The 26,803-nt window shown below is 45.2% G+C and overlaps 1 protein-coding gene across 2 annotated transcripts in view; it reads right to left on the bottom strand.

The window, feature by feature from the left end:
• Positions 1–26,803, bottom strand: part of Med13l (mediator complex subunit 13L) — a 227,150-nt gene that overhangs the window by 174,165 nt on the left and 26,182 nt on the right. For both annotated transcript variants that reach the window (XM_059249610.1, XM_059249611.1), the window contains exon 2: positions 12,546–12,783. In XM_059249610.1, coding sequence (XP_059105593.1) covers positions 12,546–12,783 — 238 coding nt within the window. The remainder of the gene's footprint in view (positions 1–12,545; positions 12,784–26,803) is intronic.

Genomic DNA, 26,803 nt, shown 5'->3' with positions numbered 1-26,803 from the left:
ACACAGCAGCACCCCTACCCAGCACCCACACAGCAGCACCCCTACCCAGTACCTCTACCCAGCACCCCTACCCATCACCCACACAGCAGCCCCACAGCAGATAAGCCTGAGGACACAAGAATCATGACGGAAGCCCACGCACACCTCATGACTACGTAGGAAGAGATGCCCTAAATTCATTCCATTTTTAGAAAGGACATGGAATTAATCCTACACCTCTAGCTCCTGTGGGCAGTGGCCATGTCCTTCCCTCAACATAGCCCATTGCCTAGCATTCAAGGACCAGTGGCTGAACTGAATTCCAACTTCCTACCGACCTGCAGCTAAGAGATCCCACCGCCACCTGACTAGGAGAGCTGGCTCCTGAGCCTCTAGCACAGCAACTCTCAACCTTCCTAAAGCTGCTACCCTTTAATACAGTTCCACGTGCTGTGGTGACCCCCCAACCATAAAAGGGGTCACGACCCACACATTGAGAACCACTACTCTAGTAGCTCATCTGAACATCTTTGCTAAATGAATCTTAGAGGTATTCCATTATCAAGTTGTATTTTAAGCAATACTGGTTTTAAAGCCAAAACACTTTAAAAAAAAAAAAAAAAAAGACAACCAGTTTAACTTCCGTAACAGTTATTAGCTTTACTCCAGTTACATAAATGAAATTCGCCTTAGATACAGTATTTAACATATTGGTAATTCTGGCCCACTCCTCCTAAATATAAGAAAGACAAGGTTAGTTATCTGTCTGCTCAAAACAAGACAGTACAGTCCCATGGATCCAAGCCACTTGGCAAATCAATATCATCTTTGTCCTTTGTGCAAAGCTAAAAAGGAAGAGAGAGAGAGAGAGAGAGAGAGAGAGAGAGAGAGAGAGAGAGAGAGAGAGAGACAGACAGAAAGAGAAAGAAAGAAAGAAAGAAAGAAAGAAAGAAAGAAAGAAAGAAAGAAAGAAAGAAAGAAAGAAAGAAGGAAAGAAAGAAAGAAGGAAAGAAAGAAAGAAAGTTGTGCTTATGGGCCAGATCTCAGCACTGGCTGGCCTCTCCCAGGCTCCTCACAGTACCTCTGGTGTCTTTGCCTGAAATTCCCATTCAAAATGCAGACTGAACGGATGGATGGCGTGAGAATCTTCCCAGGTAGCACTATCAGCTGAAGTTTCAAAACATAGGATCCAGTGGCTAGGAACTAGAGGCAGGAAGGGCTATTTCTGAAAGGCACACCAGTCACTCCCAGCAGGAGATTCAGGCTAACTGTACCACTGGTTTTTTTCCTCCTCCCTTTTATAATAAAGCTTCTTATAATCTGGAGGGTGGGTGACCTCGAAGTCCCTGCAATGCCATCTATTAGGTCAATCAGCCAGCGGTGACAGCACAATACTTCCTATCCAGCATGCCTGGCCTGCCTCTGCTCACAGCTCAAAACTCTGGGCACTTTCCAGAAACGCAGTCTTAAGAAAACAGCTTCACTAGGCAGTGGTGATGCATTATCTTTAATTCCAGCACTCGGGAGGCAGAAGCCGGTGGATCTCAGTGAGTTTGAGGCCAGCCTAGTCTACAAAGCGAGTTCCAGGACAACCAAAGTCATACAGAGAAACCCTATCTTTAAAAAAAAAAAAGAAAAAAAAGAAAAGAAAAAAAAGGAGGAGGAGGAGGAAGAAGGCAGCTTCAAGCTTAACACAGTTTTAAAATGGCATTATAGCTGGACTCTGAGAAAAGAAAAGAAACTGGGAAATTCTTCCAATTTGTTTTGATTTGTTTTGTTTTGACAGGTCTTGATATGCAACACTGGCTGGCCTGGAACTCAAACTTAATGGCAATTCTCCTGCCTCTTCCTACCAATGCTGGAATTACAGGAGAACACCACACTTGGGAGGTATCTCATCTTTGACTGTGTAAAGCCTGGATTCTATACCGTTCTCTGCATTTAAGCCAACACATTTAGAGTGCAGCAGCCCCACTATCTGAGCATCACCTTCACAGACTAACGGAGCAGCTCAGCTCTATCCGTACCGTACAGACTGACTGATTCTCCATATCAACACCTAGCACAGAATCACAGGATCAGCTGAAACTGCCATAACCTAATCATGTGAATAAGACTCTCAGTCAATATTTGCCTCTTCCAACTCAATTACCCCGTACTCAGACTTCTAGATGGAAACCACTATTACAAAGCCAGATTCTTCTGGATTCTCAAGCTTATAACTAACTGGCTCAGTAGTGAGCACTTGCTTGCAGGTGCAAGGCCCTGGGTTTGAGTCCCAGCGGGGAGAAAAGGATTCTCCTCATCTCGGGAAGCCATCAATGATGGTGAACTAAACTGCTGACAAACCAGCAAGGTGGCTCAGCAGGAAACGGTGCTTGCTGCAAAGGTGGACAACCAGTTCCATCCCAAGTGCCAGAGAGAGCAGAGTCCCAAAGGTGTCTTCTCATCTCCACATACACACTGTGGTGTGCACGCATGCATATGTGCACACAAATACACACACTATGAACGAATGAATGACTGAAACTTAAAACATCTTAGAAGCTGGAAAAAAACAATGTGCCCTACTGTTTAAAGAAAGCATGTCAACCGAGACAGCACTAAGTTAGAGACTTGTTCGAAGTCCCACGGTACTCAACTGGCTGAGGTGACAGTCTCACTAGGGCAAAGCCACCACTCATTCTGTAGCTACAAAATCTATCCCACATACTATTTCCTCAACACCACAGGTAAAGGCAAGTCAGCAGAACCTTGACTATTTTTCTGTAAGTCAGTCCAAGTAAGAGACAGAAAAACTAAGTACAAACTAAATACCTGGCACACAAGACATTAACCACAAGTATCTGATGAGTATCTAGTTTCTAATTTTCAACTCAGACTTTTTCAAGCCATCATCTCTTCCTAGTTTATTGCTACTGTAAAATTAAGTATGGTAAGCACACATAAAAATTCTTTGACAAATACAAAGTATGAGAAGAAACACTCCTTACGGCACACAACATGAGCGTGGAAGTCACAATCCCTGCTGCTTCCTCCTGGCTGGCTGTACCCCACCCCCCACCCCACCCAGGGCCTTTTTCTCTCTGCCTGCCAGCCCTGCCTATCCCTCCTCTGCCTAACTATTGTCCATTCAGCTTTTCATTAGACCAACCAGGTACCTTAGGCAGGCAATGTGAAAGAGCAATACATCTTTACATAGTTAAACAAATGCAACATGTCTTTACATCGTTAAACAATTATTCTGCAACACAAACAAATGCAACACATCTTTACATAGTTAAACAAATATTCTATTCCACAACAGTTGAGCTCTCCAGGTGAAAGGTGGATCCACAGCTCAATAGACTGGTTAAAGCCAGAAGGGACTGTGAGGCAAGTGGCAGAAAAGCAAACATCTCCCACAAGTCCCAGTAACAATGGTTTCAAACTGCTTTGTAACAATTTGAAGAATTATTCCTTAATGAAAAAAGGAGAGTTACATAACTGTCTTTTCAATATACAATCAAGGGAATCTTTGAGGGGCTGGGGGGGGGGGGTTGGTCAGTAAAGTACTTCTTACTGCACAAACATGAGGCTTGAGTTCAGATCTCCAGCACATACATAAGACTCTAGGTGTGGCAAAGTGCTTTGCTTATGACCCCAGCAGCAGGCAGATCCCCAGGGCTCATTGACCAGCTTAGCCGAATAGGTGGGCTCCAGGTTCGGTGAGACACAGTGTCTCAAAAAAAAAAAAAAAAAAAAAAAAAAAAAGGTGAAAGCAATTTAGGACGGCACCATGATCTTGACCTCTGGCCTCCACATGCAGAAGCACACATGAGCATGTCTACTGGCATACACATGTACACACACGACAGACAGAGGGGGATGGATTTGAAACATAGTCATGCTTTCTCCTTAAATCCTGTCTCCTGCCTTGCTGTGCAGTCCAGGACAGGACGTACTAGTCCCCAGTACTACAGGAGTCATCATGACATAGCTTCCAATGTGCCTGCGGACCCCTAGTGTGTGCCGGCTCCATGCTGGCCCCAGTTACAATGGGGGAGGACAGAGATAGAGTCTTCCCCTACAGTGTTGAGACCTATAAGGTACTTCTACTGGAAATCCAGGCCTGCCCCTTACTTACCTACAGACTGTAGTGGGTAGCCATTCCAGCTTTGTTCTGGAAGTTCCAACCCCCATTGAGACTTCGGCAACTGTCACGCCTACAAGGCGGGGCCAAGGGAGGCGCCTGGGGACCCGAGATCCGGATCGGGGAACGCTCTCTTGGTTCCAGGACGCTGGATGGTGGAGGTAGACAGAGGAGAGCTCCAGAGAACACCGCTGGACTGTGATACACCTTCCCCAGACCCCGCGACCTACCTATCCCTTAATTTGTAAGTTACGCCATTAAATAAATCTCCTTTTAACTACGTGGAGTGACCTTAATAATTTCACCAATAACAGACCACTGCTACCCTCTGTCCCTGTGAGGCAACATGCCTTCCCAACCCATTTCCCAGCACACCTTCCGTGTGCTCACATGGGTGCTTTCCCACAGAAGCCTCTTGAGTAAGGCCAGATCACTGGCTCTTCCTCACAGCTCTGCCTCCTTCCACATGAAAGGTCCTCTAAGAAACTGCTTTCTGCATTTAACAATTCCTAGTTTTCAGCTTCTGGGAGACAAAAATGTTTCAGATTCATTTCTATATTCTGCATTGCCCTACATAAGATCCATCAATAAGTAAATAAAAGTGGTAATTTCAATATGGAAGGTTATTAAACAGTAAAATTTTCTATCTATAAGCTCAAAGAATGCTCTTAAAGCACCCGTTCACAGATCAATACTGTAATTTTAAGCGTGGGTGTGGTTAAACAGAATGGGCACCTACACCAGGGGATCCCGGCTAGAGCCACAATACAATGAGAATTAAACAGATTCCATACAAATAGATCTGTACAAATCCCTCACACTGGCATATTTAAGTCATTTAACTTTTTCTTCTAACAGAGTGTTTTACCCTGCAGGGGTGTGTTTGAACCCCAGGCTCTAGCTGAGCTGAGGTCACGAAGCCTTTCCTGAGGCAACAGGGCAGGTGCCCAGCCCTCCTTTGTTCCGCTCTTCATGAAACCAGCAAACACTATGACAAACATTTCCACCAAATGGGTTGTTGTTGGCAAATGCTGCTTCCTCCCTCAACAATAAGAACTGTGAGTAATTTGTCCAGGGATGCCATGCAGACATGCATTTCATTGTAAATATCTACCAAGATACTTTTTAAAATAAGCTAAAAACACAGTACCTGAAACTCAGCAGAGAAGCCCTGAACTTGCCTCCTTTAGGCTAGCTCTATCTCCATGAGAATAACATACTTCCTTATGAACAGCAAACAAGGTCAAGATCAACTGTGAAAAAAGGAGTCATCTTAGCGAGAGACTGAGGCACCTTTACGAGTTTCATGCCTCACTTCCTCAGGGAGGCGCTCCAGATATGTCCCAGCAGGACACTGCTGTGTCAGGAAGTAAACCTGCCAAACGGAAGCCTTTCATAGTTGAGGCAGCAAGGCATCTTGATTCCAATCCCGGAAAACTCAGAGTAAAAGTAACCTCTTCAAATGAAAGTACTTTTCATTTTAAGGCAGAGAGGCTGCTAACGACAACAGCCTGCCGGTGCTCCGCTCTCCGCTTTAGCACTGTGCGAACACAATCTGCTCCGACACAGAAATACTTCTCCTTATCCCATCTGTACCTCTCTTCTCAGTCAAGCCAGTTCTGCTGTGTGATGAAGTCCAGGCTGCAAGGTGTTCTGCCACCACGAGACCCTGGCAGCCAGCTCACACTCAGCTCCACTACCGTGACAGCAGAGCCCAACTGCACCACCACGTGAGCAATGCAGAAGACCTTCAGTTCAGCCAGAGCTGGGCCTCACGAGGATAATGCGCATTCCCTGAACTCACTGCCAAATCACAATGAAAGAGCCAGGGTCAAAACAAGACCCAACCACACGGACAGCACACTCACCAACACTGAGTCTGTAATAGGTTATGTGGCCCAGAACTTGTGGGAAATTGTTCAAACATATTACAGATGAAACTCTAAAGAAAATCGCTGTTCACCTCCAGCTAGAATGGTATACCTGAATCTCTTCAGGCAGCATGAGGACACCAGCTCAGTCAGAAAACGCTTAACACAGCTGAACTAACATTGTGAGTTTACAGCGAGTGCCAGACGTGTAGATCAGCTACATCTGCAAGGAAGCCTGTCTGTGTGTCCTCTACAGTCCTGACACTGGAGACCAGTTGTAAAAACCTCAGCTGCTAATGATACTCACAGATGAGTGGATTCAGTCCTCATTTCAACTGCAAAAGCATAAAGCAAAATCAAATGGAAACTGTCCTTAGAAATATTTTTCTAACAATTATGACAGTAAGTCCAGCCTGGAGGTTCACAAGCCATGTCAGCGATCTGTCCTTTAAGCACAGAGACCAGGGAACTAGCTCCTGCCTCACCCAAACCTTTGCTTCAGGTCTCTGATGAAGTGGAAAGGCAGCCAGCCCTCTAATGACCAGAGCAGCACCGAGCCCGTCAACAAGATATTTACACAGGCAGACACTAATGCCTATCACACACTCACGTCAAGTTTTTACGGACCCAAAATGACTTTGTTTTTGCCCCATTCCTGTTGTTAACATGGTATTTACTAGTTCCGGGGTTATTCCAGACTAACTGGGTTAAGCTCCAGTACCATTAGACCAGTGACAGCACCAGAAATTTCCTCTACACTTCCATCTCCAACGGGGTCAGCCACATTACCACAAAGATGGGCACTGACAGCACAAGGGATCTTCTGTGGGGACCGTGCTCACCCACAAGATCTCAGCTCCTTCCTTAACCCCACTCTACGTCAGGGACGTATGCCCTCTCCTACACAAAGGAACAGTGAGAGCATACACGGTATCATTTGACTGTGCCAGCCAAAGACGTGCTTATAAAGCCAAGGCTTGTCCTCTACGTGTACCTGTGTCTCTAACACCTTCCAAATCCAGTGATCAAATAAGCAATTCTTTCTTGAATTAGGCCTTTAGCTCTGGTAACACAGTTCCCAATTTTCCACACTCATATACTTAAGTTGGCCTCCCCGAATAAGAGCTACAATTTTACTGGGCAAAGAAATCTTTATGGCCTTTTAATGCACAGCAACCCCAACTAAATCTTAAAGTTTGCTATGGACAGACAAGCTTTTGAAAGAACAAAAAACAGTTGTTTGGGTAGAAAACAGTGGGCAGGGGAGAGGGTCAAACATGGTAATATTCAAAACTGCCAGGCAAAGACTGTGCCCACAAAGCACAGTCCTCCCCAAAATCATTCACACTCATACATGAAATAGAGTTTACCTACTGCCAATTGACATCTAATCTGTTCTAAAGACAACACTTCATTAAAATAAACGACAGGCCGGAGAGATGGCTCAGCAGCTCCGAGTGCCTGCTGCTCCTGCAAAGGTTCCCAGTGCCCACATGAGGCAGCCCACAAACACCTGGGACTCTCTCTAAGCGCTCCAGGGCCTCAGGCCTCCTCGGGCACCTGCACTCCTGTGCACAAACCCACATAAAGAGACAAGCACACATATAATTAAAAATAACAGAAATAATTTTTAAAGGATTTTTACTTGGGTTCACTATATATAAATAGGGTTTTCATGTCAGTGCAAAAAAATTAGACCATGAGCTGGGTGGTGGTGGCGGCGGCGGCGGCGGCGCACGCCTTTAATGCCAGAGGCAGGCGGATCTCTGTGAGTTCAAGGCCAGCCTAGGTTACAGAGCGAGTTCCAAGAAAGGCACAAAGCTACACAGAGAAACCCTGTCTCAAAAAAACAAACAATAAAAAAAAATTAGACCATGATACCTCAGCTTACCAAAAATAACACCCAAATCAAAACTTTGACTTTTCCCTAAAGCAATAATCTTTATAACTTTGCCAATTGCTTAATTTTTATATCAGCAAAACATGAGCCTTCACTTCACAAGGTTCTATCTCACTATGATCTTAGCATAAATGTCTCATTTTTCTTAAAAAAAAAAAGGGGGGGGGGAACCAATTACACGCTTCAGTAAGTTGCCTGCAGTAACACGCTGATGTTATTTACAGTAGAAAAGTTAGACTTCAGCTTGTTCTCTCAATTTCAAGCACATTTAGCTTAATAATTCTAGTTCACTGAATCTTTTTCTATTCTTCATATGAAAGAATTTGAGTCGATATCTTTCCATCATTTCACAATAAGAATTTGTTACTCATTAAAGTCTTTAAATGTCAAATCTGCTAAGGATGTATTATTTATTAAGTCAAATATTTAAGTGAGCATGTATGTTTACACAGAGAATCATCATGCAATTATTACTACTTCATAGCTTTGGCAAACTCATTCAGAACAAAATATAGGAAATTAGAATAGCAATAAAAATATGTTTTAAGCCAGGTACAGTGACAGCTATCTTTAATGCCAGCTCCTGGTATCCCTGTGAGGCCAGGGCCATCCTGGTCTCCCCCTCTCATATATTCTTAATAGTGCTCTGAGCACAGCCCAGGGTGTGCAACTCTCAACTCCTCTAACTGGACTCACAGGCAGGAGCACTCAGACAGCCAGAAAAGGTGACTGCACACATGCGGTAGGTACCGCTCTGACACGTGGCAGCAGTCACGACTCTACTTAGAGGGCACAACAATCAAACCAGTGTCCTCTTCACACCCTAAATGGGGTTCGTAGGAAACGAGGAGAAGGGGCCAGCAGGATGACTGAGCAGGTGAAAAGACCTGCCATGCATGCAAGCCTGAAGATCTGCAGCCAAGCCTCAGAACCCACAGTGGGAGGAGAGGACTTCCAAAGGTTGTCCTCTAAGTCTACATGTCCACAGTGGCACATGCAAGCCCCTGACGATGCACATCCATACACAAATAGAAACATTTGTGGAAAATCCAGTAAATTTCCTATGAGTGTGTTATCTTTGCTACTGTGATGTTTTTGTTATTCCCTACTTCCCCACCCAAACATTAAAATTAGAAAATACAATTTTGTCAACTTGAAAGTAGACTTTAATACTTGGCAGTAGCAAGCACTAACTGCTACACAGAACAGAATCAATTATTTAGAAAATGCCAAAACATAATTCTCCTCTATGAGCTCGCAGTTGTCAGCACAGTAGCAACAGCCAACAGCCACGGCTATAGATTAACTGCTGTGTGTGCTTAGCTCAGGGCTTTATTAACTTTAGCCTCATAATCCAATTGACAGGGAGGGAACTAAGACAATGATCAGTTAAATAAACTGACCAAAGACTCCCAGCTGTTAAGTGACTACACAGGCAATCCAGGGCCGCACGACGCCCCCACGGCTCTGAGCGTATCCTCATCTTCCCTCACACCGCTCGCTCCACATACTGCAGGCATTCTAAGTGCAATGGTACACGTTCAACCTGTGTCCTAGAGGAGTCCTCTCACTCTGTGAGGCTCCTTTACTAATGTAGACATGTGTACACCAAGGCGGGCAGCGTGGTACTCGCTGTGTTTGTCAGCAGGATGCTGTAAAGTATAACACTATGACAGGAAAACTCTAAAACATAACCAAAAAGCACAACTGTGCTTCAATATCCCTGTGAAGTCACAACATTGCTACCCTGTGCAGAAGATTCACATCTGCTAGCAGGACTCTGCTAAAGCTTATTTTACCTAAAGTAAAGTAACTTTTACATACCCCGGAAAAGGGAGTCTTAAATATTCTCAGCCCTCTGTTGCTTGCTTTCCCGACCACTCTACATGCCACCTTCACTGCCATTAGTCACTCGCTTTTCTAACTGACTTTCAAATATTTCCCAACACATGATGCACAGAACAGTACTCTTTCGCTACTTACACATACAAAAGTGGACAATTTGTGTGACTGGCTCCAGTAACTTTCCCAACATTCAGTATGCTGGACGAAGGGGACACTCAAGGATGTCACAGCTGCTTAGCACGGGAACACACTTCCCAGTTTTCCAAAGGAAAGAGTGTGAAAACAAGCTGCCACTCCCCTGGGGAGGGAAGCGACCCATCGGGAAGGGAAGGACGAGGGTGCTCAGACAGCACACACGTGCACACACAAACGACAACTCCTCCAGCTGCTCATCTGCTATTCCGTTTGTCCTGACGGTCTGGTGTTTTTAAGGCAGTGCTTTCACAGGGAGTGGTGGTGCACACTTTTTATCCCAACACTTGGGAGGTAGAGGAAGGCAGATCTCTGAGTTTGGGGCCAGCCTGGTCTACATAACTACTTCCAAATCAGCCAAAGCTACAAAGTGAGACCTTGGTTTTGGGGGGGGGGGGGAGAGTAATGTTTTTACGGTTTAAAAAAAATAAAAATAAAAAACTATTTAGAAATAAATCAATCTTTTCTTAATTCTTTACCAAAAAATTATCAAGGCAATGAACTACATGTGAGATGTGAAGTAGCCTAGGGAAGGTGAGCAGCCCACCTTTCAGTTCAGCGGCTAGCCAAGTCATCTCCAAGAACAGCACTCACTCTGCTGTCAGGAACAAACAACTCCATAATTAGGTCGGTTTGCTTTCCAAATTGTTGTAAAATGAATCAAGAGATCAGTCCATAAGGAGGAACAAAAGATGAAAACCCAGAATATTCACCAAAAATAAAGGAGGAGGTGGGAGATGACTCGGCAGTTAGAGGTACTTGCCACTAAGTGAAGCTACTTGAGTTGAAGCTTTAGGGCACTCATGGTGGAAGGACTGACAGGCAGGCAGGCAGGCAGGCAGACAGACAGACAGACAGACAGACAGAGTGAGCTCCCAAAAGTTGTCCTCTGACCTCCACAACTATATCCCAGGGTACATGTCCACTCACAATAGATCAATAGACCTATCAATCAATCAATGTTGCTTTAAAATATTTTTAAAAAATAAAAACTAAAGGAGAAAACTTCAAGAAAAAACTATATTCAACCACAGGTAAAAAAAATTAAACTAATGCAATATTTTGATATTCAAACAAACACAAAGTAATAAGGATCACCTAGAAGCTCTCTTAGAGACTTGAACAACCAAGACAGAGGTGGTGTAAGATCTAACTTCACCTCCATCCTGTATTGATTACTCCAGGTGCCGAGACGCCAGGTTCGGAGATGGATGTAAACTCTGTGATTCTGCTTGCGGAGCCCACTAGTAAGCAGTCTCGCCTAGAGAGAGTCTGTTCATAGAACAGACACCCTAGCAGCAGGAGGCTTGCAGCCCAGGAGTTAGCTCAATTAGTCCACTGTGCTGTACTGCCCCCTAGCTGCTGTGGCAGGAGACGCCACCAACAAAAAAAACAAGGCTGCCAACAAGTTTCAAAAGAATTTGGCAGGAAATCCTTTAGGCAAATTTGGAACCTTAAAAACAGACCCACAAGAATACATTGAAGTTTGTTTTATGTCTTCCTGTAATAAATAATAAAAACATAAACTAACAAAACATCTCATCAATGCCTGCAATTTTTCACCCACAAATTAACTAGAGAGTAGTTAGGTTACACAGGCTGCAGGAGCTCAGGTCAGGAGGGCCGGCACTCTCCACTGCCATGGGGGCTGGCCAAGCGCGGTGAGCAATCTGTACCACAGCACTCGGGAGTCCAAGGGCAGCTCGAGCAGCACCAAAGGCCTGGCTCAAAAACAAAACAAATGCTGGAATCTCCCGTGACTTAGGAAATTCTGTAGGATATAAACTAGAAACTGTTGGCTAGAGTGAAGATGTCTGCCAGAACTCAAAAGTTACTGACAATGTTTTCTGCTACTGTAAATGTATGGTAAATATAAAAAGTAGTTCAGACTAACGAATACCTTGTATTAATTCAGTTTCCAGGTGTCAGATGCAAAATGAAGTCAAAAATTAGTAAGTTAAAAATCAGCATTTCTGGAATCCATGAAAAATGACTCGAGGAAAATAGTCTGAGACACTTTATAGAAAGTTATCTTTCTCTAAAACACTACTGGAGGTCAATAAGCAATTTGTCCAATGAAGGTTGCATTGAATTTCTGTTTTCAATTGGCCAACCAAGAGCTCAGCTGGCAAAGTGCAAGGGGGAAAAAGTTCTGTTCATATAGCTGTTTTCCTAATTACTCACAATTCACTATTATTTAGATACAGTGGCCATAGGCTGTCTCCACCCCAACACAGCAGGCTGTGTACACAATGCTTTAACAGTAGCAATCTCAGAGGCCCGAAGGACAAGGTGACAAACACCTGTATCCCAGCATGCAAGAAGCTGAACCAGAAGAAGTGCAAGTGTAAGGCCACATGGTGACTTCCTGTCTTTAAATAATAGTAAATAATTTTAAAGTGATCTGACAAGACTCTAATTTTCAGCATGACCTGGGGAAGAACAAGAGACTTTAGGGGACGGAAATGTAGGGACAGAAGCAGGGAGAAAGGAAAGTGACTTGACAAAAGTACTGTTTACTGAATACTTATGATCTGTTTTAAGCAACTCTTAAACCTTTTCAAAATTTACCTTTGTTTAAAAACATATGATGCAAATAATTGTCAAGGAAAAACAAAATCCTTACCCTGCAGTTCATGATGTATTACTCCCACTAGGTTGGGCTCATCTCCCCACCAGAATATCCAGAGCTCTTTGCAATCTGGCTTGACGTCACGACGCCACACACACAGCAGGTTGGCTTGCAGACATCGGATGAAACTTAACAGGATTGGATCATCTTGGGCTGGGGCTGAAATTATGGGTCCACAGTCCCCGTGCCCTCCAAAATTGTACCTACGCCATTTGATTCCTGTGAGTTCAGCCTGGAAAACAACAAGAAATTTGCAATAGTTTTGATTTTTCTTTTTACTTATAGACTACTAAGAACAAGTTCCCACAGAAAAGAAAGCTGATAAAATAAGCATTTATACTCAATTTCACACTGTAAGATTTCTTTAAATAAAGAATACACATCAGCCCTTCTGGGTTTGGGGACAGAGGTGTGGAAATAATTTCTATCAAGACTTCTACATAGCTAATCATGTTAAATACCAAAATAAAGCAAGCTGGCAATCATTATGTGCTGTTGAAACAATTTTTATTTGCCTAAGCATTTACTATAAAGTACCCATATTTTTTAAAAACTATTTTCAATTATTACTCCCTATTCAATTCACAAATTATACTTATTTTAAAACCAAATAAGAGGCTAGAGAGATTACTCAGCAGTTAAGAGAACCGGCTGCTCTTGGAAAGAACCAAGGTTGGATTCCCAGCACCCACACGGTGGCTTACAACCCTCCTTAACTCCAATCCCTGGAGAACCAGTGTCCTCTTTGTATCCACAGGCATAGGACACACCCAGTAACATACATACATGCAGGCAAGACTCTCATACACATTTTTAATTTTTTTTTAAATTTTTAATGTAAATAAATAAAACAAGTAAGATTTAAAAATAAGTGGCCAGGTGTGGCGGCGCATGCCTTTGATCCCAGCACTCAAGAGGCAGAGGCACGTGGATCTTTGTGAGTTTGAGGCCAGACTGGTCTATATTCCCGGACAACTAGAGCTACATAGAAGGACTCTCTCAAAAAACGGGGGTGGGGGGTAGGGGGGATGAGGGGGGAGTTGACCATTCCTAACACAAAAATCTAACGTTGAAAATCTTTCTAAATCCACACTTGGAAGTGTTCGAGACTTCACATCTTCACATTAGGAATGGCAAGCCCCTGAATTATCTGCCAACAGTCCCAAATCTGGAGATCTACACTGAGAAACATCTGGTTCCAAGGACTGGGAACAAGAGTTTCTCCGCCTATAGAAGACATTGTTTCTGCCAAGGAATTTCCCGCTCCCCCACCTCTGCAGCTAGTTCAAGAGGTGAGAGTGTTTACCGGGGCAGCACAGAACCCAGAGGTCCTCGGGGAAGCAGCTGCTACCAAAACCGATTGTGTCACTTAACATGCAGCACGGAACCTTGACTCCTTAGCAGGCCTCTTGGTTTTTAAACACATTTTAAAACTCGGGAACTTTCAAGAAGCAAGCAGAGGCTATGCTGCTACACATTCCACACATTTCTACTTTCAGAAGTTTGGGTCTGACGAACTGAACATCAAAGACACTTCCTTCCACACAAAGGAGAGCAGGATTCCTGCCTAAGGTAGCTACAAACTGGAACCATGGACTGGACAGGGCAAAGCTGAGCAGCCATGGCCCTGTACCAAACAGTCATGTGTCCCCAACCGTACCATTCATTTCCTCCCACAAAGTCAATCATTTTTATGTACAAATTTTTTTCATCACAGAAGCACCCAGGGCAGGAAAGTAGCCATCTCCTCTGCAACACGGCAGGGACTCATCGGATACTTACAGGGCAGACTGACATTCAAGGGGGTTATACACACAGTTCTTTATCCCAAAACACAGAAACTCAAAAGAAAGGTTACAAAAGCAATAACCACGCTACTACTGTCTTAAGTTCAGATACCTACCTGTTATTCTATGACAGACATATGGACAGCTAATCTTTTTAAGAGGGTTTTTTCTTTTCCTAACTGGGGGAGGGGGGCACGAGAGAGCCTGTGCTTGAGACAGGGTCTTACTATGTAGCCTTGAACTCACTATGTAGGCCAGGCTAGCCTCTAACACACAAAGACCCACCTGCCTCCTAAGTACTGGGACTACAGGTATGGGACACCATACCTGAAATATTTCTCCTTAAGCAACATGGTCTCACCGTTATTTACATAGTATTTACACTGTACCAGGCAGATGGAATCTGGGAACAAGCTAGGCTATTAGGAGAAAGTCATTTTAGGTAGATGCAAACACAACACTTATGGAAGGCCTTGCCTGGGTATCCGAGGCTAGGCAGGCAAGCAATCTCTGCATGACACGATGGGGACAGCTGTGTGAGCGCTCCCGGCTCTCCCCTGCAGAAGTGACTGTGACCACCACGGCTGCTCTCATCGGCTCACTGCTGTGCCCACCCCCTTGTCTAGTTTTCTGTTCAACTTCCTCTGTTTCTTCTAGTAAAGTAATGTCTCTGTGCTCTAGTCAGAAAGCCTCAAATTAATTTATAAATAAATGTCAAAGAAGGAGGCAAAATAAAAACAAAATAGTTCAAATCAGAAAAGATACAGAGAATACTCATCACTTAAGCCAAGAGCACTGTTTTGTGTCCAAGAACCCTGGGCAGGGAAGGCGGGAAGAGAAGGAAAACATCAAACACAACAATAATACCAATCACTGTGATGACAGCAACCATGTTTCAAGTGTTAGAAAATTAAGACACGTTAGAGGTTTGTGGACTGGCTGAGTCTGTCCCCAGGAAAGCCACGCACAGCGGTTCACTCACTAGGCACTTGCATCTACAGCGTCCTCACAGTTCAGCAGGCAAACACTGGCTGATCCCGAAAGGTTCTCTAACCCTGGCCCTGGCACTAAGCTCCTGTGTCTCTGCTCTGGTGGAAAGGGAAGCCACTGTCACCCGCTGTGCTCTTTACAAAGCTGCCGACCAGCAGTGGAGTGTTAGCTCTGCATAGCACAATCACAAACTGTAACTAGTTAAGCCAAAGGGACTGGAAAACTTCGAATGATTTTAAAACATTGAGTTCCTTTGCTTTAAAGCCAAAATTAAGTATTATACCAGTCTTTATTGAAAAGCATTAGCAATGAAGAACCAATTTGCTATAAATCTTGAGTTAGTGTCTGTTCAGAGGAAAGCTGAAGTTACTCAAACACTTTGTCCAAGGGGAAATAAAAACCCCTCCCTGCTCCCCAGGAGCAGGGAGAAGCCAGCTCTGCTCACCAAGCCGGGAGTGTTCTGCCTCCTCAGTCCTGAAGCAATGGAGCAAAATGAAGAAACCTCAGAAAGGAAACAAAACAAACCTTTCCCTCGGGAGGGTGGCAGGAATACTATCACAAATGGAGATTAAAAATGTCTCATCTACTTAAAACTCACAGTGGCATACACCTGCAATTCCAACACTGGAGAAACTGAGGCAGGAGGATCACAAGTTTGAGGCTAGCCCAGGATATACAGCAAGACTATCAGAAAGTCTCAAAAAAAAAAAAAAAAAAGGTCAACTCCACTCTAAGTTCTGGTTTCCCTACCTTTTTTTTTTTTTTTTTAAGATTTTTGTGTGTATGACTGCCTTGCCTGCGTGTATGGAAGTGCACTGCCTGCAAGCCCGGTGCCTACGGAAACCAGAGCGGACACGGCTTCCCCTAGAACTGGAGTTATAAATAGTTCTGACCCACCACGTGGTGCAGGGCACCTGGATCATACGGGTCAGCAAGTGCTCCTAACTGCTAAGACAACTCTCCAGCCCCTCCTCCTCCCTCCCTTCCTTCTCTCTGTCATTTAGTATTTGTTTACTGTGTAGGAATGCTTGGGGAAGGCAAAGAACAACGACTACAGGAGCAGTTCTCTCCCTCCACCCACAGGGGTCCTAGGAATTGAACTAGGCTCTCAGGCTCAGCCACTTTCACCTGCTGAGCTATCTCGCTGGCCCTGTTTTCCCTGTTTCTAACAAATGCATAAATCTAGGGCTCAAATTTGTCTATCTAATGATTTATTTCCAACTCTGAAATCGGCACTGAGCCTAGCGACACAATGCAGCTCTGTGGAGGCAGGAACTCTGGGCCAAGAGCTGAAAACAGTGCCGGCTGAGAACACTCACTTAGCATATGTGGCCAGAGGTTCAACCCCCGACTCTCCCAAAAAAAAATTTTGAAGCAAACCTTCAAAGTATTTCTATATTCAAATTATCCTAAATATGCATTTATGTCAAAAAGAATAAACAAATGCATAATTATATATAAGTACTAAAAATACAAGTTTAAAAGATAAAATTTTAATATTCAAGGAGCAAAAAAGAGTATTCACCTTTGAACCACCACCAGCTTCATGGTGTACTAAGTAACACTGGTCACAAAAGTTCTCCCCACATGGCTCTAGCCTTTCAACCACACAACTAAAGAAGACTCATAACAGTTAAATAATTCATCCATAACCATAAACCTGGCAAATGAAAGGTCCCAAACATAGCTAGATCTAAACTACAACTGAATTTAAAACATAAATTCTTTCCATTCTGCCATGCTCCTTTATAGGGCTAATGTTAAAAATTAGCCCTGGAGGATTACAATATCACACAAAGAAACCGTCATGGGCTCAATTTAGCAATGACTAGAGCTCACGGCCATGCTCTCTAATTTAAGTAAGTCCATGGCTCTTTCGGTAGTCTTCCTGGGACAATAAAAACAACTTAGGTCCTAAGAGTGGCTGGCCATCCCCAGAGTCAGGAGACTCAGGATGTACTGCCACAGGCATCTCCACATCACCACTGGACCATCTACACAATCCTTCTTGGAGGATATGTATGTTTTGGAAAGAAACTACCTACTCTATCTAACAGGAGGGGATGGAGGAACGTTATTCGAGAGTGGCTGGCATCTGTCAGACACCAGGCAGGGTGCTCTGAACAATGAACTCATCTGGCAGGAACTGCCCGCATGAAGAGAAGGCCACTACAGTCAGTTTACAACAATGCTAAACAAGTAAATTAAAACAGAATCAAAACAAATGCTCTTCCTGACACCTTATTCAGGAGATCGGTTACTGATTCTTAGTCTTATTCCTTGTGTGTAGAAATAACTCTTGCTTTTCACACTAGGTGGTTCATGGCCAACACCATAAATTTACAACGTGGCCCCCGAGTTCAAACTAGATTCAGTGGTCTTGAAGAGAATAAAACCTATCGAGGTGCCAGGAAGACTGAAGGAGATTTAGCATCCAGAGCGGCAGCAGTAAGAAATGCAGTTGTGGGCCTGCTTTCTCCACAATGCACTCCATGATGTTAGGAAGCCTGCTCCACCCCAGGGTGCCTCAGCTTTAGGAGCTATAAAGTGCTACAGCTGACCTACATACTATAAATGAGCTCAAGTCTCCTGCCTCAAACTAATTACACCTCACTCACAAAGGCAACTTGACACAACCTTAGATGTCTCAGAACCATCAGTGACAAATATTTCCAGAAGATTCTCAGATTTAGGAAACGTATTGTGCTAAGGTAGAGGTAGAGCTCAGTGGTCCAGCACTTGCCTAGCACATGCAAGGCCATGGTGGAGGGAGCGGACACTGATTTCTTACCGCCAACCTAAGTGCCCTAGAAAGTCTCCAGTGTGCCTTTGCCCTCTTCCTCCTGTGACAGAATTACAACTGTAGCAGACTAGGAAAATACAGTAAACATATTAAATCACCTCTCAGATCAAACCCAGGAAGGAAAAACAAATGGCACATATAAGAGAAAGCTTCTGTTTAGCACAACTAATCAACTCCAGGCAAAAATGGCGAGTATCACACACGTCTGCTTCTGCTCTCTGTAAACACACCAAGCGCCAGTGAAGGGGTCTGCTCCTTTGGGCTGATTTCTCCTTTAAATAGAAAGTCACAACAGTAGGGGGAATAAGAAAGAGCATCTGGGTTTCAAAAGCTGTGAAGCCAGTGCTCAGCAAGGACAGAGACGTGGGCCTGAGCAAGCAGCCCCAGGGACAGGCACTGGCAAGAGTGCTCTTAGCCTTAGGAGCTGTAGACAGGAGCATCTGAGAGGGTGAGAAGAGGAGGAACACAATAAGCAACAGGTGAAGCCTGCTCACCAGGCCCAGAGACCCAGACACGCTCCCACTGCACACTGCTAACTGCACACTGCTAACTGCACACTGCTAGTTGCTGGTCCTTCTGCATCCCAGCAAAGAACAGGAAGAAATTCTCCAAAGACAATAAAGCAGAAGCAATGGAGAAGGCAAGGCAATGAAGGAGACGGGGCTATGGAGGAGATGGGGGGCTATGGTGGAGACAGGGGGCTATGGAGGAGACGGGGGGCTATGGAGGAGATGGGGGGCTATGGAGGAGACGGGGGGCTATGGTGGAGACGGGGGCTATGGAGGAGACGGGGCTATGGAGGAGATGGGGGGCTATGGAGGAGACGGGGGCTATGGAGGAGACGGGGGGCTATGGAGGAGATGGGGGGCTATGGAGGAGATGGGGGGCTATGGAGGAGACGGGGGCTATGGAGGAGACGGGGGCTATGGAGGAGACGGGGGCTATGGAGGAGACGGGGGCTATGGAGGAGATGGGGGGCTATGGAGGAGATGGGGGGCTATGGAGGAGATGGGGGGCTATGGAGGAGACGGGGGCTATGGAGGAGACGGGGGCTATGGAGGAGACGGGGGCTATGGAGGAGACGGGGGCTATGGAGGAGACGGGGGCTATGGAGGAGATGGGGGGCTATGGAGGAGATGGGGGGCTATGGAGGAGACAGGGGGGCTATGGAGGAGACGGGGGCTATGGAGGAGATGGGGGGCTATGGAGGAGATGGGGGGCTATGGAGGAGATGGGGGGCTATGGAGGAGACAGGGGGGCTATGGAGGAGATGGGGGGCTATGGAGGAGATGGGGGCTATGGAGGAGATGGGGGGCTATGGAGGAGATGGGGGGCTATGGAGGAGATGGGGGGCTATGGAGGAGATGGGGGGCTATGGAGGAGATGGGGGCTATGGAGGAGATGGGGGGCTATGGAGGAGACGGGGGGCTATGGAGGAGACAGGGGGGCTATGGAGGAGACGGGGGGCTATGGAGGAGATGGGGGGCTATGGAGGAGATGGGGGGCTATGGAGGAGATGGGGGCTATGGAGGAGATGGGGGGCTATGGAGGAGACGGGGGGCTATGGAGGAGACAGGGGGGCTATGGAGGAGACGGGGGGCTATGGAGGAGACGGGGGGCTATGGAGGAGACGGGGGGCTATGGAGGAGATGGGGGGCTATGGAGGAGATGGGGGCTATGGAGGAGACGGGGGGCTATGGTGGAGACAGGGGGCTATGGAGGAGATGGGGGGCTATGGAGGAGATGGGGGGCTATGGAGGAGATGGGGGGCTATGGTGGAGACGGAGGCTATGGAGGAGATGGGGGGCTATGGAGGAGATGGGGGGCTATGGTGGAGACGGAGGCTATGGAGGAGATGGGGGGCTATGGAGGAGATGGGGGGCTATGGAGGAGACGGGGACTATGGAGGAGATGGGGGGCTATGGAGGAGATGGGGGGCTATGGAGGAGACGGGGGGCTATGGAGGAGATGGGGGGCTATGGTGGAGACAGGGGGCTATGGAGGAGATGGGGGGCTATGGAGGAGACGGGGTGCTATGGAGGAGACGGGGGGCTATGGAGGAGATGGGGGGCTATGGTGGAGACAGGGGGCTATGGAGGAGATGGGGGGCTATGGTGGAGACAGGGGGCTATGGAGGAGATGGGGGGCTATGGAGGAGATGGGGGGCTATGGTGGAGACGGAGGCTATGGAGGAGATGGGGGGCTATGGAGGAGATGGGGGGCTATGGTGGAGACGGAGGCTATGGAGGAGATGGGGGGCTATGGAGGAGATGGGGGGCTATGGAGGAGACGGGGACTATGGAGGAGATGGGGGGCTATGGAGGAGATGGGGGGTTATGGTGGAGACGGAGGCTATGGAGGAGATGAGGGGCTATGGAGGAGATGGGGGGCTATGGAGGAGATGGGGGGCTATGGAGGAGATGGGGGGCTATGGAGGAGATGGGGGGCTATGGAGGAGACGGGGACTATGGAGGAGATGGGGGGCTATGGAGGAGATGGGGGGCTATGGTGGAGACGGAGGCTATGGAGGAGATGGGGGGCTATGGAGGAGATGGGGGGCTATGGAGGAGATGGGGGGCTATGGAGGAGATGGGGGGCTATGGAGGAGATGGGGGGCTATGGAGGAGACGGGGACTATGGAGGAGATGGGGGGCTATGGTGGAGACGGGGGGCTATGGAGGAGACGGGGGCTATGGTGGAGACGGGGGCCATGGTGGAGATGGGGACAATGGAGGGGGCTGAAGGAAAAGAGATTAAAAGAAAACTCGGTAAAATACATGGAAGATAAAGTTCAGGAACTCACACAAAAAAAATAGACAAAATAAAAACTGGGCAGGAAGGGACAGATGGAAATTAAATTAACCAAGAAACACCAACACGAGGCTCCTAGAGGTGAGGCCAGAGCTCAATGCAGAGCACGTGCCCAGTGACCATATGGCCTTGGGTTCCACTATGGAAATAAAAGCTCTCAGAAAAATAAAACAATGAGGAATTAACTAATACAGTAATACGTGAAAACTTCTTTCCAGAATATTGGAATACTAGATGAAAAGAGCTCTCTAAGCATTTAAAAGAGACTCATGAAAAGGTCCCCTCAACTTTGGTGTGCAGAGAGCATCCCTGGCTTCCGTGATTAAGATGTCAAGTGCCATGCCTCCCAGTGTCTCAGACCAATTGGGAAGGACGACAGCGAGAGTAGACTCCCGCACAGAACTACCAACACAGTGCAGGAGGAAGCCACAGCAAACACTCAGTTCTGCCCAGGTGAAGAAGCCTCTCTCTTCTCCAGTGCACACAGGGTGTGTGCCACAAAGGAGGGAGAAGTTAGGAGACTGGGGAGAGCAACAGAAGGCTCCAAGCACAGGGATGACAGCTCCAGGCTAAGTATGAATCACGTGTGCTCTTACATACTGTAAGGATTTGTCACTCGTATTGGTTTAATAAAACGCTGAGTAGCCAGGCAGGAAGTAAAGATGGAGTGACCAGACTAGGAAAATTCTGGGAAGAGAAAAAGGAAAGACGGGGTTGCCAGCCAGATGCAGAGGTAGCAAGATGAGAATGCCAAACTGAGAAAAGGTACCAAGCCATGTGACTAAACATAGATAAGAATTATGGGTTAATTTAAGCATAAGAGCTAGTCAGTAATAAGCCTGAGCAAGAGGCCAAACAGTTTATAATTAATATAAGCCTCTGTGTGTTTACTTGGGACTGAGCAGCTGCAGGACCACATGGAACAGAAACTTCTGTCTGCACACGTGACCACATCGGGGCAGATGATTCAGAGAAAGAACTACTGGTGAGATCCCCAACCTAACTGAGGACAAGAAGGGTGAAGGATGATCAGTTAAGACAGCTTCTTACTGTGGGACATGACACCGTGTAGGGTAGAGAAAGAATTGTCAATGGTAAAAGGTTTCTGAACAAGCAACGATCAAAAATTAATTTTAAATCAACATCGTATGAGTCCAAGGTGTTTCAGGTACCCTCACCACACTGTATCTCATGACTTCACCACAGCCTTTGTTCTGAACACTACATGGCATGTGTACTTGGCACTGCACACGCCACATCACACAACATTAACCAACACTACCTACAACACCTCAGCTCAGTTCCAACTGTGCACACAAACCTTTCTGCTCTCACAGACACATGACGATTGAAACAAGCACTTTCAAAGATGTCTAGCCATCATTCCTCAACATGCATCAAATCAGTCTACCTCCCTGTGGTAGTTTGTATAGGAATGCCCCCAGAGACTCATATATTTGAATGTTTAATCACTAGAGAGTGGCACTATTAGGAGGTGTGTGTGGCCTTTGTGGAGGAAGTGAGTCACTGGGCATGGGCTTTGAGGTTTCAAATGCTCAAGTCAGGCCCAGTGTCTGTCTCTCTCTCTTCCTTCTGCCTTCAGATCAAGATGTAGAATTCTTAGCTCCTTCTCCAGTACCATGTCTGCCTGCATGCCACCATGCTTCTCCCCATGATGATAATGGACTAAATCTCTGACTCTGTAAGCCAGCTCCAATTAAATGTTTTCCTTTATAAAAGTTGCTGTGGTCATGGTGTCTCTTCACAGCAACAGAAACCCTAAGACACTCCCTATTGTACTAGGTTACATTGTTTTGACTTTAAAACTTGCTGTTACAGTCCCAGAGTTTCTTTTGCTTTGAATTTTTTTAATTTCTAATTATGTGTATGTGTGTCTGTGTGGGTATGAGCAAGGGAGAAGCCGTGGGACCCTGAGCTGGAGTCAGGGGTCGCTGGAGCCACCTGACCTGGGGCTGGAACTGGAACTCCAGGCCTCCACGGGCAGCACTCACTGGCCCTTCACAGCTGCACCAGCTGTCCAGTGCTGCTAATGTCCGTTTCCCTCCATCAAATGTTGTCTTGGGATTAAGGATGAAATTCTCAACAGTTTCTGAAATGCTCCTAAATATACTTCTGCCATTTTGTACCACATATTTATGCAAAGTGGCATTCTCAGCATTGACAACTGTAAAATAAAAATTAATCAACTCAATCTCCTGCATTATCAAATGATTCAGCCAAGATTTAAGTCTTTGTGTTTTTAAAAAAAAAAGACTCCACCTCATTAGTATAGAAATTTGCTTCCATCTTTAATAAATAGTAAAATTATAAGCATACCAAAGAATTATTTTAAAGTAGTTTTTAAGGTTTCTTACAGTTACCAGTAAATGTCTGGCTTGTATACCTATCTTACATAGCTATGGGCCCAGGGCCATGCAAAAGTTTCTCTGGCAAATATAATTGAGAGGGGGAAATTTTTAAAAACTTGGGGTTAAGATACATAGAGATACACTTTAAAAAGAAAAAAAAGGCCAGGTGTAGTGGTGCACTTGGAAGGCAGAGGCTGGCAGATCTCTATGAATTGGAGGCCAGCCTGGTCTACAAAGTGAGTGCCAGGGCAGCCAGGACTTCATAGTGAGACCCTGTCTAGACAAAACAACAAACAAGAACAAAAAGAAAAGAAAGAAAAAAAAGATAATTATCATCTTCAAGGGACACAGAAAAGGGGAAAGGGGAAAGCAATCAATCAAAAGGCAAATAGTTCAGACATCTAATGACATGAACAGAACATTAACACTGAATCTACGCTAAACCAATACTGTGCAAGTATGTTGGTAAGATGGAAGAGGAAAGGGGCAAGTCTCTCTGTAAACAGTAGAAAGAATGAGATAAATTATGGAGGATTAATTAGTACTTAGAAATACTAAGGAACCAGAAGAAAAGCATTTGCCTCAGAAGAAGGTAAGACAGGGCCGGGAGCTGGGACGCAAGTCTTCACCTCACACAACTATCTGGAGAGCCAAGCCTAAGACCTCGTGCCAACCAAGACCCCACCACGAAGCTACACTCCAGCAGCTATTGACTGCACTCCGAGGCAGGCTCTTGCCAAGTGCTGGGGCTGGCCATGAACCACTCTGCAGCTCACACAAGCTTAGAATGCCTCAATCCTCCCGCCTCGGTCAAGCACCTGTGCACCCAGTCTGATCGTTATGTAAAAATTTAACTCTGCCTGGAAACAAGGAAAATAAAATTTACATAAAAATAATTAAAATGTGATAATGAAATATAATTAATGCCAAGTTACTAATGTTAGTTCATGAAGATTTTACAAAGTTATTCTACACAAATCCTTAAACTTCAGAATAATTTAGTGTCCCATAAATTGTAATGCAAAAGCCAAAAAAGTACTAATTTACTGCTATTATTTTAAGATTTATTTGTATGGGTATTTTGACTGCATATATGTCTGTGTACCCCTGGTGTGCCTGGTGCCAGAAGAAGACATCAGATCCCCTGGTACTACAGTTACATATGGGTGTAAAAACATGAGCCATGTGAGTGTGGAGATCTGAACAAATCCCAAGTCCTCTGCAAGAGCTGCAAGTGCTCAGAACTACTAAGTCATCGCTGCAGCCCTTGGTATCTCAGTAGCCCAGGCTGACTGGAACTCGCTGTACGCTAAGTGACTGTCAGACTCAGCGATCCTCCTCCCTTGGATTCTGGAACACTGATTTTAAAGGCCTGTGCTTTAAACTCCTGGCCTCAAAGATTGTATATCCATCATATGATACTGCTGTCCATTTCCCTCCATTTGAGCCTTTTGAAAACCCACCCAGGCAAACGGACACTGGTAGTTGCATGCTCCCTCCCAGGCAGAAGCTCAAACTTGGAGCTATACCACTGCTGCTGGCCAAGGACGCTCTGTTCAGAGCATATGACGACAAGACAGCTAGCTCCTATCTGACTGGTTAGTTCCTGAGAATGCAATGTATCGCTCCATACAATAGGGAATTAGGCATTAAAAAAAGAAGTCATGTCTTTTTTAACTTCATACATGTTTGAGTGCCTGTATGTATATATATGTATGTATGTATACCTGCATGTATGTCTGTGCACCATGTGTATGCCTGGTGCCTGTGGATGCCAGAAGTGTACTGGATTCCCTAAAACTGGAATTACAGATGGGTGTGAATCACTATGTGGGTGCTAGGGAATCAAGAAAATCCCCTTAACGCCTGAGCCATCTCTCCAGCCTGAAAAACTGATTTCTAGCATATACATTTACTGATTTATAACTTTTCCCTTCATTATAATTTTTTAATCCCTCAGTTTGCCAATAGTAATTCAAAATAATAATAATATAAGGACTCACAGGTAGACGTGCTGGTCACCAAACCCGATAACCCAGGTGTGAGCCAGAAAATAAACACACAGAATGAGAGAACTGACTCCCACAAGTTGTCCACTGATCTCTATACACACTTGTGTGTGCACGCACACATACACACATACATACAAATAAATAGATTAAAATGTTATTTTTTAAGATTAAAAAGGAGAGTTATAAACTTAGTATAGATAAATCCCTAAGCTTAAGAACAACTTAATGTCCCATAAATTGTGTTTAAAAGCCAAAAGGCTAATTTGTCTGGTTTTGGTTTATGTATGTGTAGTCAGGTGCTTGCATGTGTGCAGGTATGTGTGGGCATGCACAAAGTGGTGTGCACATGTGTGTAGAAGCCAGAGATTAGCCTCAGGCATCATCCATCTCTTTTTCTTCTTTCTGAAACCTGACATTGGTACCAGTTAGGTGAGGCTGGGATTAAAAATTTGCATCACGGCCAGACTTTTTTATGTGTGTTATTGAGATCAAACTAAGGTTCTTTATGCTTGCAAAGTAAACACTTTACCAATGAGCCCTGAATTAAGGCTGGCCTTGGATTCATGGCAGTATAAGTAAATGAAGTAAGTTCAGAAGTTTTGTTTGTCAACACAAATTTTAAGATTTCATTTCTAATAATTTGTATGTGTATCTGTGCACACATGTACAGTGCTCACACAGGCCAGAAGAGGGCATCAGCTCCCCTGGAGCTGGAGTTACAACAGTTCTAAGCTGCCCAAGGAAGATGTTCGGAACTAAACTTGGGTCCTGTGGGAAAGCAATGTATGTTCTCAACACTGAGCCATCTCTCTAGCCCAAACAAGGTTTTTTGTTAACTAAAAGCTTACTTTTAAAAAAATGGTTTAAAATAATTATTTTTGGGTACAGACTCTTACTATGTAGCCCTGGCTGTCCTAGAATTCATTGTGTAGACCAGGCTGGCCTCCAACTCAGAGAGCTGCCTGCCTCTGCCTCCTGAATGCTGGGATTAAATGTGCACAGCACCTCACCTGGCCAAAATCTGTCATTTTAAACTACATTAATAAACTAGAGTGTCTAGATTCTATACAACATTTCTACCTTACCAGACACTACTAACTCCTAGCTCCACACTTCGAAAAGAATATAGCCAAAAAGGAATAAGCTGTTAAGTGAAGGACTGTGTTAGTGAGGACTCTAAGCGCTCTCTACGGGTAGAGGCTCCATGTCCTTGAGTGCAATCCTCTCCAGCAGATTAAGACAGCAGAGTAAAGAATAAATCACAATTGAAGAAAGAGTTGAGTGAACCCGACAAATAGCTGAGATGACTCTGAAGTTCCACAGACTGATGTGAAGATGAACTAGATCTGCTCACCACAGCAAACTGTGGCCTATACAGCTGACTGCTATTGTTGTAAATAAAGTTTTATTAGCACACAGTTATGCTCATGTATTCACATATTGCTGTTGGCTGCTTTCATGCTCCAGCCAGTGCTGTAAC

Source organism: Peromyscus eremicus, chromosome 23 (genome assembly GCF_949786415.1).
Source record: "Peromyscus eremicus chromosome 23, PerEre_H2_v1, whole genome shotgun sequence".
Taxonomy (NCBI): domain Eukaryota; kingdom Metazoa; phylum Chordata; class Mammalia; order Rodentia; family Cricetidae; genus Peromyscus; species Peromyscus eremicus.
Note: the sequence above shows the minus strand (reverse complement) of the source record. Positions and strands in the feature narration are given on the sequence as shown.